We start from the raw sequence: 18,467 nt of genomic DNA, 5'->3' as shown, positions 1-18,467 counted from the left end.
GATTCCTCATTCACTTTCCCAATGTGCAGGCAGTTCCCTATCATTGACTTTATTTGAGGAGACTCTGTTGCTTCCAAAGTATTTGCTTTCTAATGATGTTGTACTAATAACTGCATAGTAGTTCTTCTCTTCAGAAGACAGATAACTATTGAAAAGGTGTTTTCATTCTGTGAGATCTTCATTTAGTTAAAATGAATGAAAGTAGGCTTCAAGTCAGAATCTTCATTAAGTCCCATTTATGAGACAGAGAATATTTAAAATCTCAGTTAACTAGAGTATTGTGATTGGAGATTCCCCAACAGCTTAGGAAAATAATAACTTAAAAAGATGGCAACATCACAGGTTGTCATGGGAAAAATCCCATTCCCTTGAAATTACAAAGTTACAAAGACTGCAGCGGCAATAGAGGATTTGGGATTTTGCTTTGTTTTCATATTTCATGTGGAAAGACAAAGTTAGTGCTCCTCAGTCCCTTAAAAAGACAAATCTTAAATAATTAATCTTAGATCTTTTGTTAATAATACAATATTATAGTGGTATCTGTAGGCAGCATCCTTATTTTTGAGGCTGTTTTGGTTAATTACATTATATTTCAGCAATATCAAGTCCCATAGATTACTTAAAACTAAAAAAGTATAATTGGAAATGTAATATGCATATAGCTTCAAAAATCTCTTTGCTTTGGGCAAATACAATGAAATCATGTAGATTTTAGAGACTTCATTAAAAAATAAATCTTTAGTTGCTGGGATTTTGATGCTTTGACTTAACAGCAGAATCTTTCTCAGTTGGATCTAATTCTCATGCAGAACCGAAGTTAGTATGTAAGTATCTGATAACAGCTGCTTGTGAAGATCAGATTTTGGGGAAGGACCTAGTTGAAATGCATTGCAAAAAGCAAGCAGATCAAGCAGTTAATATTTTTTTTTCATAGTTGTTGGTTGCTTCAAAGATTTGTTAATGATGACATCCTTTTACTGACTGGGGCCCTCAGACATTTTTCTCTTGTATATCCTATATATATCTGTGTGCAATCATTAATTTGAAATATTTTTTTTAAACCAAATTATCCAGTACTTATTGATTTGTAGTTCTGTGGATCACCTCTTTTTACAAATGCTTCAAATTTGTCATCTATTCTTCTGATTTAATCAGCCAGTTAGTGGATTACCAGTTTACTTCCCCCCCCGCCCCCCCGGCTTTTTGGGTGAATACTGTCTGTTCTTAATAAATTTTTAGTATTTTTATTCCTTTTCATTTATTATCTCTTCTGATACTCAGTTGGAGACAGATCCTTCAACACATCCCATTAGAAATGGTTCCAGCAGGATGACAACCCCTGTGATTCTTCTGTAATAAAACAGACACAAGGAAAGTTCATGTGGATTTTCTGCTATAGTTTAAATACAACTTTTCTACCTTTATCATATATTTTCCAAGTAGAGGCTTTGCCTTCCTGCTCTGGATGTGTTTGAAATGGATTTATTGCTAGTTTTAATGTGTTTAGGAAGTTGATGATGAAAGTATTCTTGGTCTTCCTTCATATTTTTATGTTTAACATGCAGAGTGAGGATTTTTTTGCACCCTCCCCATTTTGCCTCTTTTGCCATCATTTCAACTTTTTTCACAATCTCAGAAGGAGTATCTTCTTTATTTCTGATAACTTTCTTTACTTTTTAATCTGTGTCAGTTTTGGAGGCAGTTTGTTCCAAAGTGTTGGTTTCTCAATAGTTATTTTAAAACTTGTTTGGATTAATTTATTGCTGTTTTCAGCAAATTACTAGCTATTGTGCTAATAATGCTTCTCACAACAGAGAACCCCCACGCGTTCATAATTTGCTATTAATTTTTCAGCTTGTTTTTTTTTTTTAAGTGAAAGTGTTGTTATGTACTATGAAGAAATCATAAATCGAATTTATTATTTGTAATTCTGCATATCTGTTTGTAAGCAGACCTGGCCTTTCAAAAGCAGTAATAATACAGCTTTTAGGAATATTACAGAAATAAAATATTAGGCATTCATAAACTGATAGATTTTGGGAACAAAGACTCATGATGATGATGATTAACCTGTGGATCATTCTAATTAGTCATATGTAATATTAATTTAAGTGTTGAAAGTAATTTCTGTTAATTCAGTGCTTAGTAGCTAAAGAGTAATTTTAAATTAATGTTTTCCAGGAGAGCATCCTTTTTTTCCAATTCAAAGTTTTGTATCTGCTCTTGTATACTTACAGAGTTATTTTTTATATTCTACTTTTGTGGCTAGAGCTGGTTTAAACTAGTAAGCAGTTTGTAATGGTTCATTAAATTTTTTTCAATAATTTATATGACTAGTCTTCTTGTATTTGCTTGACCACTGAAACTGAGCAATGGACTGGGATTATTTTCAATCAGATTCTAACTAATCCCATCTAACATACTTGAAAAGAATGGTAAGCAATATAGACAAATGGCTAAGAGCTGTAAGTCACAGTTCAGTTTATCACAAAGCTACAAATGTATTAGGAAATGTATGGATGAGTTGTTTATAAACAGTGACCTTGAAAGGAATACTCAGGTTATATTCTTTACAGAAATCTTCTCTTCTTAAGGACTTTAAATATGTTTTGGCCTCCTTTTCAACATTTCTGGCAGAAATTATTTGCAATTATGATAATACCGTTGGCTGGAAGGGAGTCACATCTGTTTTTGAGTCACAATTCTTCTTACCTTTTGAAGAGGCAGCTTAGCCAACTTTAAAATATTGTACGATAGACTCAGGTGGGTTTGGTTCCCCAGCATACCTGACATTGTTTATTCACAGTCTCAATGTGCTTCCTTTCAATGAATTTGCAATCTTGATGTCATTCAAGACTTAAAAAAAGAAGATAAGCACAGTGTTCCAGTTTGAAACATTCTCATCTGTAAACAGTCTTGGTGGCGGTTTGGGGGCAAAGTGGATTTTCTGATTCATGTGGCTTGTTCCTCCCCGTAACTCTGACCTTGTGCTTTTGTTTTCCCTGGCTGTAACCTTAGTACCTTACTTATTCTCTGAGGATGTCTCTCTCTCCGATGTCAGTCCTGCTGCTGCTTATACTTTCTCAAGTTTCCTCAAATTCTTAATATCCTCTGACATCTCTTTAGAAACAGTATCTGTCGTCTTGTCTCGGAAAAGTAAGAGGGAAAGAAAGGTTGGTTATTTTAGTTTTGTTTTTTTAAGAGTAAGAAAAAAGTAGTATGTCAGTTATACCACATGAAAATGAGTCTTATTCATTCTTCAGCTTAACAAGGACATGGAAAAACTGTTTCTGATTAAATTTTCAAGCTAGGGTAGTTCTCAGAGGTATTCTAACAACCAACCTCAGGCTCTATACTTTCATGATGTCAGAACTTGTTTTTCCAAAAACAAGCAAGCACTCTTCCCACAACACAAACTACCCTGTTTTTTATATCATATTTGTTAAGTCATTGAAGTTATATCATTACTGACCTCAGCGGAATTATCCTTGATTTAGGTGAAGGGAAATTGCATCCAACTTTTTTCATGCCGTTGGAAAAATAAAAATAAAAACTCACAAATATTACATCTATGGAAGATTGAGGGTGACCTGCAGATGTTTTCTTAAGTGCCCTGAAAGCCTGTGCAAGAATAGTTACAGTTTCACTCCCTTTATTATTTTAGCCTGCATAGTATTACATATTCTGAATAGCTCATTGATGATAACACATTTTGATAATGCCTGTGTGCATTTTAAATATATGTTGACTTTTATTTTTTCTAGGCATACTCTGTCTATGATGAAGACATTGGCTATTGCCAGGGACAGTCTTTCCTTGCAGCTGTGCTTCTACTTCATGTGAGTTAATTGCAAAATGAAAGCTTTGATATTTGAAACGAAAGCAGCTTTAAAATCAGTAGTACTGTAACATGCTATTTGACAGATATTTACTGTTGTTTATTTGTCTGTATTCATTTTCCTCTCGTTGCTTTTTGGCAAATAGTGACTAACAGCTTCTATCTTTATGAATGTAGATTTCCTTTATATAGGAGAAATCCATTAAATTGTCAAGTACTTCTGTGTCAAAATCTGAAACTGGTTTGTTACATACTAATATTTTCTTTTCATTTAGTTGTCACGTAGGTGAACTCCCTTTGTGTTTACGGGGAATTTAACTTTGGGAGATATTCTCAGAGTAGCTAACCAGAGCAAGCAGTCTCATTAATTTTCAGTGAGACTTTTTCTCCTAGGGATGTTTTATAAAATCTTTTGAGTGAAAGCTGAATTTTAACCTTGATATTTTAGCCTGTGAGCAAAAACTGTACAAACTTTGATTTGTTGCTTCCTATATATACATGTGCGTGTATATATAGAGATAGATAAATACACAATTTTTATACCTGTAAGATGCTTTAACTTTGATGTATCAGTGGAAAAGCAGCAGATTCAAGTAGTGTAGGTATCATAAAGAATATCTGAATAAACCAGCCAAAAGCCCAACAACAACTCTTACACAGGCTCTTGCCTGCTTTTTCTGTCAGGCTTTAATTAATAAATTATTAATCATGGTTGAAATACATTTCAGATTGTGGTTTTGAGTCAGCTTTTGGTGGTATATATGTTACACACATACTTCCTAAGACATCTAGAGCTCAAATTCAGATTAATTTAAGTTGTAATTCCTAGTGAGATCTCTGACTCCTTGAAGACATAAGGAGCATGCATGATACACAGTGACAGTGTTACAGAGAAGCTTTAGATTCTTTAAGGATAAACCTGAATTAGTCACATTATTGCAATCCCACCTATACTGCAAATTAGCTTTTCTAACAGTTATTTTGCCATCAACTTTTTACCCAAAGAAGGATTTTTAAGTTCCACTGGAAGAATAAGCCATTTTCAATACCAAAGTTGTTTAGAAATGAGTGGGTGTCACATTCTTAACATTTGACTAATACTTCAGCTCCTCTCACTTAGTTGCATGCTGTCATTACTATAGCAAATCACCTCTGTTTTTAGTGTTTCTGGCGTTAGAAGAAATTGCCCTGTACACAGGGAATACTAAATGGCAATTACATTCATTTTAATATGCCCTTTATAACATTTGCTTTCATAATAGGATATTAAACTGAAATAATCAGAGAAAGGGGGGAAGGGAAGCAGTCTCAATGAACTCATGTAAGTTGGGAGCTTCCCGGGATGTCCTCAAACTCTTGTTTTTCTCAAATTCTCCAACCAATCAGTATGCTATGAATGCTTGTAAGACCCGCTCTAACTCTTGTATCTTTGCATGGATTTCTAGAGCCCTTCCTTTCCCTTTTTTCTGGGACAGGATATCCTTTCTCTTCAGTGTAGATATGTTTCAGGGATGGTTGGGTAGCCTGAGCTTCCATCCTGGCTTTTTGTGATTTTGCTGTTTTGATGAAATTCCCATCAAAGATGAGCAGGTAACTTCCAATCGCGGGGAGACAGTGTTGCCAACTCTAATCATTTTACTGTAAGTCTTATAGTGTTTGACTTTTTTTTTCTTATTGTCTATGTCTCGGAGTCATTGCTATGTGAAAAACTAAAATTTAATTTAAAAAAATGGTAAATTTCTGGCTTTTGTGATTCCAAAGAAGAGATAATAAGGAGCAAATATCTAAATGCTAAAAATCAGAATGGAAATGCCAAAAAAATATGTGTTTTGCTTAGAATAAATAAAATAAGAAATGAAAACTTGATCTATGATTTTGAATTTTGGGGGTTGGCAATATTGGAGAACCTCTATCCACTGAGAGCAAGGACTCGGTGGCCTCTGCCTGTAAATGACTTTGGCTTAGTACTTACCTCTGTTCTTGCTCCCTCTCCCCGTCTCGGGGGACGAATGATTGTCAGTGCATGTGTGTCTGATTGAGTGTGCAAGGTAGGTGTGCTTGTGCATGAGCATCTGTCATTTTATTAGAAATAATTGTTACTTTACCAAAAAACCTGAGATTTGTGTTCATCTTATAATAAAGCAGATTCAAGCCTTTTGGTCAGGATAAAACTATTTCTTCCCTTTACCTTGTCTGCAGCTTTTATCCGCTGTCAGTGGGGATCATTCCATCCAGATAAGATTGTGATAAAGAACTTTGAGATTCCTCAGAGCTTGTCCTCAGCAAATCTAGCCTGGACAGGTAGCTAGCAGCTGATCTGGCAGTTCTTTATGCTAACTAGTTACTTTCATTTATGATGTCTGAAAATGAAAATGAAAGTGTCTGCCCATGGCCCTGGAGACAGGCCATAATCATAGGCTGAACATAAAAGATGAAACCCTGGAGGTAAATATCAAGAGACTAAAATTCTCTTTGAAGAAAATACTGAGCTTTTATCTATTGCTGATATTTGATAAGGGGTTGGCAAGAGGCTGAATGAGTGAATATACCAAAAGGTCAGGAGTTGTCATTCTTGATACTCAATAATTGTTTTCTTTGTTACAATCTGGTGTCTGCAAAAGAACTGTTGTTTTTAATGTGATTGAAAACCTGATTTGGGGTCTGCAGTGACTCTGCTTGTGCCTATCTTACTATTGTGTTACCTGAAGGTGTGGAGGGAATGGGGGAGATGTCTTATCGGTGGAGTTTTCATGATACAGTGCTTCCCACAAATCCAACATTCAGTGGGCTCAAGCCCACAAACGAAACTTTAGAGTGGCTCACATACCTTGTCTTTTAGCACCACCTTCTAAAACTCTGTTGGATGAGAAATTGTGGTCAAAATTAAATAGAGATTATGGAGACAGGGCTTCTTAAAAAGTCATGATATTAATAGATGGGATCAGCCCTCCTGAGCTCACAAATAGGTTCTGAAGGCAAAATTTGTAATTTTCTTATTCATTGTGGGAAACCTGCCTTCAGAGAGTTTGATGTCCTGGGGTTTGGATGAAAGTAGATAAGCATTATTCTCACTGAGGGTTGGTTATGCCTTAGTTCTCCTAAATTTTTCCCTTTTAACCAAGTCTCTCTTAGTAGAAATCACTATCCTGAGTTGTTGTCTTTTTTCTTTTCTTTTCTTTTTTTTCCCCAATTGTTCTGTAGCTGAGAGTTGTGTACTGGTTGTTCTCATGTCTGTTTGGCACAAAGAATACTGATGACAGTTGTGCTGCTGTAGAGCTGTATATTTACATGAACCTATGATATGATCCCACGTTTTCTTAAAGGAGGGTCTTACAGAGCCAAATCAAGGTGCTCCTCAAGGCGAATAGTCCCGTTGAGATTTTAGTTGTTTAATTCTACATTCAGAGTGCTCTGCTGAAAATTTTAATATATCCCTGGTTCTGAATTCGTCATGCGTAAGGTATATAAGTGTGTATTTGTGTAAGGCATTTCCAGCCTCAGCTCAGTTTTTAAAATCATGTTTGTGTATTTTTCCAAACAGATGCCGGAGGAGCAGGCATTCTGTGTATTTGTGAAAATAATGTATGACTATGGCTTGAGGGACCTCTACAGAAATAACTTTGAAGATCTCCATTGCAAATTTTTCCAGCTGGAGAAGTTAATGCAGGTGGGGCAGGGTAACAAATTCTTCTACTTTCATAAATGGAAATACTGGCATGAAGAACAGATTAGTGCTTTGCTTCCATAAGCTACTGGACAATAAAAACCCTCTCCTTTTAAGGGTGGTGTAGAACCAAAGCAGGGAAGTTTAATGTCTGAATCCAAACATTGTGAGTCAGATTTATTTCTAATTTCTTTTGTCTTGACATATACCAATCTTGCTGCTAATCTTTGTATCTATGCAGACTAGGTATCTGGTTTTTTTCCTCTCTCTGTTTGCTTACTCTCACTCTTCCCTATTTCGTGATGTTGCTTAGAGAGAACGTCTCTGTTCTATTAAGGCCAGAGTATCTTCTGGGCTGCCACCATCAGTGTCCTACTTTCTGTGAATTATGTTGATGGTTAAGAGGTCAGGCAAATCAGGACATCCTGATGCTTATGAAATACAAATCAAGTGTGGGTCATTTTGTAGACTTTACTATTTTCAATGTGTTGCTCTTTTTCAGATGGAATTACTTCATAGTCAGAGCAATTTAACATAAATAAATGGCTGCAAGTTTTATACATTGTTGTGCTGACTAATAAGGAGTTACTAACAGTTCATTAAGCTTTGACCTGTGCTTCTGTTAGCTGCTGAAGTCAGTTATCATGGATGACCATATATATCTGTGAGATACATTAAAACCAAATAAAGCAGACCACCGTTAATTTAATGATCTTTTTTTTTCACGTGTCAAATTGTGTGTATTTCCTACTTGGTGGAGTAGAATTGCATACTAATTAATTTGATACTTTGGCATATGGTCTTCTCAATATTTACATATGTTAACAAAGAATTTTACTTTAACTAAATATGAATATATCATCAGTGTACAACAGGATTATCAGTGCTTACTTTGTGTTGCTTATATGTGCTCCTAGTTAGAGAAATTTTCTGATGGAGTTGTGTGCTTTGTTGCTTTCAAGCTCTGCAAGGTGATCTCCTTGTTCTAGTATCCATTGGTTTCTATAGCAGAAGCATTTATAGCAAGACACAGCAAAGGAATAACTTAAAAATTTACACTATGCATGACATAGATTTCCCAACCACTCTGCCTTTCGACTGTTGAAGATTTTGTAATTTCTCAACATAGTCTCAGTATGTTATTTGATACCGTGGTAGAATCCACAGTGGATATCTTGCTAAAAACTGTAAACATGGGCACTGAAATTTATGAAGAAACATATTTCCATTGCTCAAAAGAATTGGATTGTGCAGGATTTCACTTTGTTGTGTTTTTCAGTGTTTAGCAACCTGGTACTTACTGGCAGTGTAGATGAAGAGCTTGGATTAGTGAGTAATACTGAAGCATTTATTTTTTCCTTTACTCTAGGAGCAGTTACCAGACTTGTATAGCCATTTCTCAGACCTCAATTTGGAAGCTCATATGTATGCATCCCAGTGGTTCCTCACTCTCTTTACTGCCAAGTTTCCACTCTGCATGGTCTTCCACATCATTGACTTACTACTTTGTGAGGTAAAAAAAACTTGAATCAGAAAGCCCTTCCTCCACTCCATGAATGTTTCTTTTTTTGTTTTGTTTTGTTGGAGTCATTTACTGTTTAATTTCAAAATGTATGTAACTAAATTATGTAGAAACCATGGTTATATGGAAGAGATGATGTTCAGTGAAATGCTGGTTTGGTTTTAAAATCAGAATTGTGGATTACCTCATTCTTTGCTAAGGGATCTAATTAAGAATATCTGATGCACACATCTGTTCTTCATTTAATTTGTTAAATAATTTATTCAAAGTTAGGAATTCTAATTTCTTGAAGATATCTAGTAGTAAAAGCCTAGCAGACTTTTAGAGAGAAAGCTCTCCCAATTGTCTGATTCAGAGAGCCCAAAGACAGTAAGGGTATTGCATGTTGCTTTGATAGCCTGATATTAAACAAAGAGTGAGAACTGCCAGACAGCACAATTGAATAAAGCTCTTTCCTTTTGTTTTTTACCCTACTATAGCAACTAAGGAACGCATTACTCCATATACAAAATGGTATGTTTCTGTATTGTAGGTATATCTATGCTTCCTTTAAAAAAACCAGACAGAATAGATCCATAGTCTGGAATGTTTATTTTCGTAAAATACTAGTACTTCCTTTTGTCACCAGGAAGTCAGGGCATCTGTGGAATTGAACCTGTTTTTTGAAACTGCCACTGATTTCCTCTCTGATTTAAATGGGACACAAACATAAAAAAATAGAAATAAATAAAATAATTGAGAATTTTAAATGGAAAGGGCTTCATGAGTATGCAACACTGTTGACTCTAGTTCGTTCTGCTAATTTTTGTTGTGAATTATTTTACTTGCAAATTTTCAGGCTTGCTGCACATGCCTTGATAGCGTTCATTATAAAACAAATATGGTCCACCATTCATAACTCAACATTTTTTTCCTTAAGAGTATCACTGCTTCTGCATATTGGTGCTCAGTTATCAAAAAGAGGTAGGTTAATACCACCAGGTATCCAAGTGAGTGCGAGAGGTAGTAATGGTGAAGTGATTTTACATTTCCATATAAATATCTGAGCTCTATTTCTTTCACAATGTCGTGATTATTTTAAGTAAGCAAACAGAAAAAGCAGAAAGGTTGCTAGTTTTTCTGCTCTTTGTCCTCGTCTTTGGTTGTGCAGTAGTTGAACACAATCCCTTGATCACTTTTGAACTGTTAGTGAGTTAATTTTCAGAATGAGCTTCTGGTGTGGATTTGATCATTCTTTGTCAGTTCAGTTTATTACTTCATTCTGATCTTGATGTAGAGCTGCCCTCAGACCTGGCCATTTTAAGAGATAGTTTGTCAAGAAGTACAGAACATCATTTCCTACTGGTGATTATTGTGATAACAGCGTAGTTACATCCTGTCTGAAGCTCCTGCGCTTTGTATTGTATTAAGCTTGAGGATAAAGTATGCCAAAGAAGTCTTTTAGTTATGGTTAATATAGATTTAATATTTAGAATGAAAAAAGAAAGAACTCTTAAAACATTTGCATTCATCTCACATCTGGCAGTGTCTATCTCAGCATGTCTGAATGGATTACTCTGGGAAAGAAGGTGAAAGAATCCAAGGAGAAAGTGAGAGAGTGTAACACTAGAGTCTGCTAGAGAAGGGGAAACTTGTTAGCATTTGTGGAGGGTAATCACATAAAGCTAAAGGAGCCTCTTTTACAACACCTAAAAATAAACCAGAAATGGTAAGAAAATTTATTTCAAGTAAGAAGATCTGTACAGACGTCTTGAGAAACAGTGGGGCAGTGTGCAGACAACATACTGAGGCAACAGTGTAGACTATCAGAAAACTGCTCCTAAGATTCATGAGTCAACCAGTCTGAAGTAACTAGCACTTCTGAGAATTTGTGGGAGGAGTGTAGGTTAAAATCATATTAAAATAAAAATCTAGTTGGGCCTCATCATAGAAGGAAAGTAAAATCTAAAGGCACATGGCCATAGACAGAATAAGAAAGAAACCATTCCTTAATGGAGGACTGAAATCACATTGTGAAGCTGTCTGTCCAGTCAGCCTCTAGAAGGAGTAATGGAGCAGTCAGAAAATAACTTTTGTCTGCATTAAATTGTTCTTTACTTTATCGCCAAACAAACAGCATGCCTGTAATTCCAGCAACTGGAAGGAGAAAAATCAGTTGCAGCTGCTAACAGTGGAACTTACTCTTCTGAAAAAAACCCACCAAAACCTCAAAGAATCAAGAAGCCTTTGAAGTGAACTGTCTTGTGTTTTTAAAAACAAGCTTTCAGCCTTCTCATTAATTTGTCATAGATACAGATGAATTTTAAATAGCCTTCAACTTCCTTCCTGACTGTGCTTTCTCCACATCCCTGTCCTGTCGTTGACAAAATGTTTACATACTACGCAAGTCTTTTCATAAAAGAAAAATATTAGGGGAAGAAAAACAGTTAAAACCATTGCTGAACAGGTGCTGCCAAATAGTTATTCCAAGGGAGGTTCTCTGGTCCCCATGAAAATACTGGAATTATGGATGAACAATTTGTGTCAACCAAGAGTTTTTTGTATGGGGTTGTTTTTTTAGTTTTTCATTGTGGCTGTGTATTGGTTTTATGTGGCAAGGTTTTGGTAGCCAGGGGGGTTACAGGGGTGGCTTCTGTAAGAAGCTGCTGGAAGCTTCCCCTGTGTTCGAGAGAGAGCGAGCCCATACCAGCCGGCTCTAAGACGGACCTGCCGCCGTCCAAGGCCGAGCCAATCAGTGATAGTGGTAACGCCTCTGGGATAACATTTTTAAGAAGGAAAAAAAAGTTGGGGAATGAGAAACAGCCACTGGAGAGAGGAGTGAGAACATGTAAGAGAAACAAGCCTGCGGACACCAAGGTCAGTGCAGAAGGAGGGGGAGGAGATGCTCCAGGCGCCAGAGCAGAGATTCCCCTGCAGCCCGTGGTGAAGACCCTGGTGAGGCAGGCTGTCCCCCTGCAGTCCATGGAGGTCCACAGTGGAGCAGATCTCCACCTGCAGCCCGTGGAGGACCCCACGCCGGAGCAGGTGAGTTCCCGAAGGAGGCTGTGACCCCGTGGGAACCCTGCGCTGGAGAAGGTTCCTGGCAGGACCTGCGGATCTGTGGAGAGAGGAGCCCACGGAGCAGGTTTTCTGGCAGGACTTGTGACCCTATGGGGGACCCGTGCTGGAGCAGTGTGCTCCTGAAGGGCTGCACACCGTGGAAAGGACCCATGCTGGAGCAGTTTGTGAAGAACTGCAGCCCGTGGGAACGGCCCACGTTGGAGAAGTTCGTGGAGGACTGTCTCCTGTGGGTGGGACCCCACGCTGGAGCAGGGGAAGAGTGTGATGAGCCCTCACCCTGAGGAGGTGAAGCGGCAGAAAATAACGTGTGATGACCGTAAACCCCATCCCTGTCCCCCTGTGCCGCTGGGGGGGCTTGGTGGAGAAATCTGGGAGTGAAGTTGTGCCCGGGAAGAAGGGAGGGGTGGAGGGAAGGTGTTCTGAGATTTCGTTTTATTTCTCATTACCTTACTCTGGTTGATTTGTAATAAATTGAGCTAATTTTCCCTAAGCTGAGTCTGTTTTGCCCGTGACGGTAATTAGTGAATGATCTCTCCTGTCCTTATCTTGACCTGCAAGTTTTTGTTATATTTTTCTCTCCCCTGTCCAGTTGAGGATGGGGGAGTGATAGAACGGCTTTGGTGGGCACCTGGCGTCCAGCCAGGGTCAACCCATCACAGGCTGGAAGAGTGAAATTGGTCCTTACAGATATTCTTTAACTCTCAATCCAGAGAGGAAAAATACCTGTTGGAAATCCTGTCGTTTCACAGCTAACCGGAGAGGCACATTTCCTTCCCTTGCATGCATGGTGGAACAGTAGCACAAGCTGAGGAATGGACCTCCTGGGCAGGAGCATATCGTATGAAAAAGTAGCTAAATTTATGATGGGAATTAAGTTTTATGGAGAAATTTTTAAAACCCCATCAAAGTGAGTGCCATTACAGTTGACATCTTTTCATCATTCTCACATTAAATATGACTTGATAGAAAGAACAATTTTATTTAAATTTATACAAATTTGGGACTTGCCATGGCCTCTAAGTGATTGAGTTCTTTTATCCTGTTGTCTTCCTAGGACTTTTTTTTTTTTTTTTTTTTTTTTTTAAATTGTCTCCATGCTGTTGAGGATGTGATTCAACCCCCAAATTACCTAGATTTCCAGTGGCCTTAGAATATTGCCTCAATAACTCTGGGACAGAATCTGTCATCCATCCTCATCTAGAAATGAAATATTTTGGAATTCTTTGTCTTTCCTATGACAGAAGCTTACAGAAAATTTTGGGCTTGCGGGCAGGTACTCCACAGTGCCATGGTACATATTATAAGGCTTGACTGCCTGTAATAAAAACACGAACCTATTGATCCAGTTGAAAGTTTTCATGGGATTGCAGCAAGCTGCATGTTTTTGAGCCTGGCTAGGCAGATAAGTTTTAACATGTCAGCATCAGCTGAAAGTCTTTCTACAACATTCCTTTTAGCTGCCTGTTTCAACTGCTTCATTTGTCTCTTCCCCTTTTGCTCTTTCTGTTTACATTGAAGAACAACTTTGTTGATGAAATTCAGAGTTGTATTTGGACTTGTCAGTCTTATCGAGCAATATGACATTATGTTATTGAACACTTTGTGAGCCTGCTCTGTTTTGTTGTCTCTTTTTGTTCCATTTTAAATTATTTATTTAAAGTCATGCTCAGAAATAGCGACTCATCTAGGTAAAGCACGTGTTGCTTAGATAAAGCTGTCCACAGTGCAACAATTGCACCTGGGTTATGCTATAGAATATCAAAGAGTTGACATTTAACATAATTTTGCCATTTAAAATGCAAATAATGTGTTTTAAAAGCACTAAATAAGTGACCTTAATTAGGCATTTAGAAGAGAAAATACCCAAACCAGTTGCAGACAATTTATAAGCATTTTTTAAATTTTCATGATTTTTTCTGCTTAAAAAAGAAAATACTTTAACTGGTTGTGATACATACAGTACTGTCAAAAGTAAAGGAGGTTCAGAGCTCGAGCTGTCATTCCATTAGTAACCTTGAATTTTGAGACACTATTGATAACCTCTGTTTTAAATAAATCTGGCTATTTTGGGGTGCAGTTCTTGGGGATATAAAATACTTAAGGATTGTGCTTGTCTCCTTTTAAGGAGTATGTAAAAAACCCTACTACATGCTGCCTTTTCTGGGCTGGTACAGATATTTGTATATTTTATTGTCAGTAATTACATAGTCTTGTTATAAAAATTAATGGTTTGACTACTAAGCTGCCGTTCTATAATCAAGACTGAATAGAAAGGGATGCAACTGATCATCTAACAATTTTGAATATGAAATAATTTAATGTTTTCTAATATAGCTAATAACAAAGAAGTGAAACTACCTTTTACAGTACCACACAGCAGCATAGTGGAAGAGGTGGGAATTGAAAGCTAGATGCCGTCATTCTTTGGCCTTTATTTATCAACTATTGCTTTCAGAACTTTGTATAAAACAACTTTTATAGTCAGTTTTGAGAAACAATCTGTGATAATGAACACTGATGGGTGTTTTTAAAAATCTTTTAAAACAGGAATGACTTGGTGCTAGTAAATGAGCACCTACTGACAGTAAAAATGTGGCACCATGTTGTGTAGATATGGTTCCTGGGAGCACTGCTTCATAATGAAATAATGAAAGTCTTAGAAGAATTATAACTATTGGCGCTGCAGATTTGATTTCTGTCTGATGTGTGTCTTGCTGAAGAATGGATGTGCCAGGAAACACTACACCGTATGGTATCACTCAGACGATAAGACCAGTCATCTCTGCGTGTTAGTACTAACTGAGTAGTAGATACCATAATAGCCTGCTATTTTTTATCTGTCACTGTCAGATACTTCTGTGATGCCTTCAACAGAGTTGAGAAAGAACAGATTAACATTTTAATTTATTAAACTTCCTCAGGAATTGAGTCAGGAACAAGCCCACTTCCTCTGTACATCTGCACTCGGATGAAATGTGAATTAAATAAAAGATTGTGTACAGTTGTTTATCTTCTGTAGATCTATAGGGGAAGAAAATTTGAACTTTTTGGAATTACCTGTTGTTGACACGTTGTCTACATTTGTTAACCCTTCCAGTTATGAGTCTTTTAATAAATCTTGGCAAACAGCAGACTGGGCTTGCTAGAAATAAAATCTCTTTTAGTAACAGCATATTAAAAGCTAGGCTTAAATTCAAAGTATGGATAGATCTGTGCTGAAAGTGCCTGCATTATTTCAGTACTGTTTACAAAAGTAAAGTCAGTGTCATATATGTGAGTTGGAAGCGGCTGGGGGGGGGGTGTTTGTTTTCCTGCTTATGAATATAGGTGATTAGATTTTGGCATTTAGACTCTGTCTTTCCTCCTATCCATTGCTCCTTGCATCATGCCTGCTAGAGAGCTAAGTCTCCTTTCTGAAGTCTTTATCAGCCACTGCTGTTTCATATAAAGAGACTGGAAAGGATTTATTTCTGAGACTGCTATAACTAGCTTTTAATTAATTTAAGAAGAAAGAGAATAGGTTGTCTCTCAGACTCCAGATGGAAGACTAGAATTTGAACATACATGTCCAATGGTAATGCTGGTTTGCTACATTCAAGCATCTGCTGACATGTCAGTCGTCATAGTCTTTTTTGTTGCAAACACTTGAGGTCGGCAATGGAGTTAGCTCAGGTTCTCTGGCCCTGGGTGTTTTGCTTCTGTGTATTTAGCTGAGTTATTTAAATCCGCATTAAAAGTAATTTTAACGTAATTTATCTGATGACTACAGCTGTATTCTACTGTGGTTTCTTTTCGGTACTAGAACAGAAATTAAAAAGAAAGAAAAAAGGATGTAGTATTTGATTGTGTGTTTGCTGGAGGAACTTTTTAAAGCTTTTGTTATGTATGTGTTTAAAACATTCAGATTATAATGAAAAAGAATTTTAAGTTCTTTTCAAAGTGAAGGTCATAAGAGGTATTAGGTGTTTGGATATAAAATTTCAATCAACAGCAGAAATATTGGATGTTTGTAATACTGTGTTCTGTATTGCCACAGCGACAGGGGAACACAAAATGTTCTATTCACTTCTAAAGCTACACAGAATTTATAATAATTCAAGCTTGGACTGAGGAGAAGAGTATTTTAATAGAGTACATCTAAGAGGTTCTTGGGGAGCCACAGAGTTTAACATAACCCTTTACACTGTGTTGTCCAGCTGTTCCTGTGAGCATCCATAATTTATGTATCTTCCATTCATAGCTGCAGCTTGTTTATCCCAAAAATAAAAAGGCTGGTGATAAACGCTCAGCATGAGCAAAGAAAAAACAGTTTCACAACAATCTGCAATTCAAGATAACTTATGTGAACAGAAGGTACCTTTTTGACGATGTTGATAAATGTTGCAGCCCTAAAATGTTGAGGCTGCTTCTGTTTCAGAAAATGTTCTAAGATACAGGTGAGAAGTTACCAAAGATGAGGGACCTATTTGAATGACCTAGTTTGTGCCTTAGAGGGAAGAGACATCGAATGTCATGTCACAGTATGTCTCTGAATTACTTTCCCCATTGCGACTGAAATATTTTAGCCACTTACAAGTTGATGTTCACTTGGTTGATTTTTCTAGGAATACAGTAAATTTCCATAATGCTTACTTAACAGCAGTGCCATCTGCTGTATTTGAATAGCAGCATATTCTAAGCAGTCTTGGCAGTCCTCAAAAACGCTTCAGAAATAACTGAAGGAAAGTATCACAAATGGGAGGGTGATATTCCATGAACAAATCCAGGAAGCTAAGCTAATTTGGGGACTGTTTTTAAAAAAGAGTGTAGCGCAGTCTGCCTGTGCCAAACCACTTACCATTACTTCATGCTTGGAATCTGAGGCTGTACTGAATTTTCTAAGTATGTAAAATCAATGTGAACTTTGCATTCGAGTGATTGTTGTAAAGGGAAGATGAATATCAGGGTATAGAAAGGCAAGGGCCAGGACTGTGTTGTGGCAGAAAAAAGGACAAGACGAAGAATGAATACTGGGAAGGAGATCAGATGGAGTGCAGGGAAGCAGGGCATTGGTTTAACATGGACATGCATTTTTCTGTGTGTTATGTGACCACGTGTAGAGGGGAAGGAGGCACAGCTCTCTGTCAAGAGATGTTCTGAACCCCTCATCTTGTCTCCTCAAGAAAATTGGGGTCTGGAAGATTCCTGCTCCCCTGTTTCCATACGAGAGCTGGAGGACCTGTCTTATCTACAGAGATACGAGGCCTCTTTTTTTGTCCTCATTATATGTATGTGATAAGGCCCGTGATGCCTAGTGTGTATCACTGAAGGGCCTAAGCCCCTTTCTTTGTCCCCATATTAATCAGGTTTGGAAAGAGGGAGAGGAATGTCTAAAAGCCCTGTAATTGAAATCACTGAAAACCAGAAAAGTAATGTTAGTGTATAGCTTGGTCAAGCAAATGGAGAAAGCATGCTGCCAGCCCATAACCAGCTGCCTGTGAATTAGGAACATGCCACTGCAGAAATACCCAACGTCAAAGAGCAATTTGATATGTGGAAATGACTTAAAGTTCTGTGGCTGTGATTTTTATCCTTTGAAAACAGTCACAGAAGCTGGAGAGAAAAAAGTGCTAATCTCATAGCACTCTTTCCCTTCATTCATCCATAGCAACATCTCAGCAGCAAATTATGTGAAAATCACCCCAAACATGTAAATGTTCACTAGCACTCCTAAATCCCATTCATTTCTGTTAAAAGCAACCAAACAAATTTTCATGCAAAATCATACTAATACAGGTTCATGGTTGCCTGGTGGTATTTATCGTGTGCCTTTTCATGCTGCAAAATTGTCGTGGTTTAACCCCAGCCAGCAACTAAACACCACGCAGCTGCTCACTCGCCTCCCCCCCACCCAGTGGGATGGGGGAGAAAATCGGGAAAAGAAGCAAAATCCGTGGGTTGAGACAAGAACAGTTTAATAGAACAGAAAAGAAGAAACTAATAATGATAATGGTAACACTAATAAAATGACAACAGTAGTAATAAAAGGATTGGAATGTACAAATGATACGCAGGGCAATTGCTCACCACCTGCCGATTGACACCCAGCTAGTCCCCGAGCGGCAATTCCCCCCTCCCCCCCTCCCCAGTTCCTAAATTAGACGTGACGTCCCATGGTATGGAATACCCTGTTGGCCAGTTTGGGTCAGGTGCCCTGGCTGTGTCCTGTGCCAACTTCTTGTGCCCCTCCAGCTTTCTTGCTGGCTGGGCATGAGAAGCTGAAAAATCCTTGACTTTAGACTAAACACTACTGAGCAACAACTGAAAACATCAGTGTTATCAACATTCTTCTCATACTGAACTCAAAACATAGCACCGTACCAGCTACTAGGAAGACAGTTAAC

The 18,467-nt window shown here is 37.6% G+C and overlaps 1 protein-coding gene across 5 annotated transcripts in view; it reads left to right on the top strand.

Moving 5' to 3' along the window:
• The window catches only part of RABGAP1L (RAB GTPase activating protein 1 like), a 262,912-nt gene that overhangs the window by 152,069 nt on the left and 92,376 nt on the right, over window positions 1–18,467 (top strand). For all 5 annotated transcript variants that reach the window (XM_075038616.1, XM_075038614.1, XM_075038615.1 and 2 more), the window contains 3 exons: window positions 3,765–3,839; window positions 7,380–7,505; window positions 8,872–9,015. In XM_075038616.1, the coding sequence (XP_074894717.1) occupies window positions 3,765–3,839; window positions 7,380–7,505; window positions 8,872–9,015 (345 nt within the window). The remainder of the gene's footprint in view (window positions 1–3,764; window positions 3,840–7,379; window positions 7,506–8,871; window positions 9,016–18,467) is intronic.

This window comes from Buteo buteo, chromosome 10 (assembly GCF_964188355.1).
Source record: "Buteo buteo chromosome 10, bButBut1.hap1.1, whole genome shotgun sequence".
Lineage (NCBI taxonomy): Eukaryota > Metazoa > Chordata > Aves > Accipitriformes > Accipitridae > Buteo > Buteo buteo.
The sequence above is the reverse complement of the archived record's forward strand: the minus strand, read 5'-3'. Positions and strand labels throughout refer to the sequence as shown.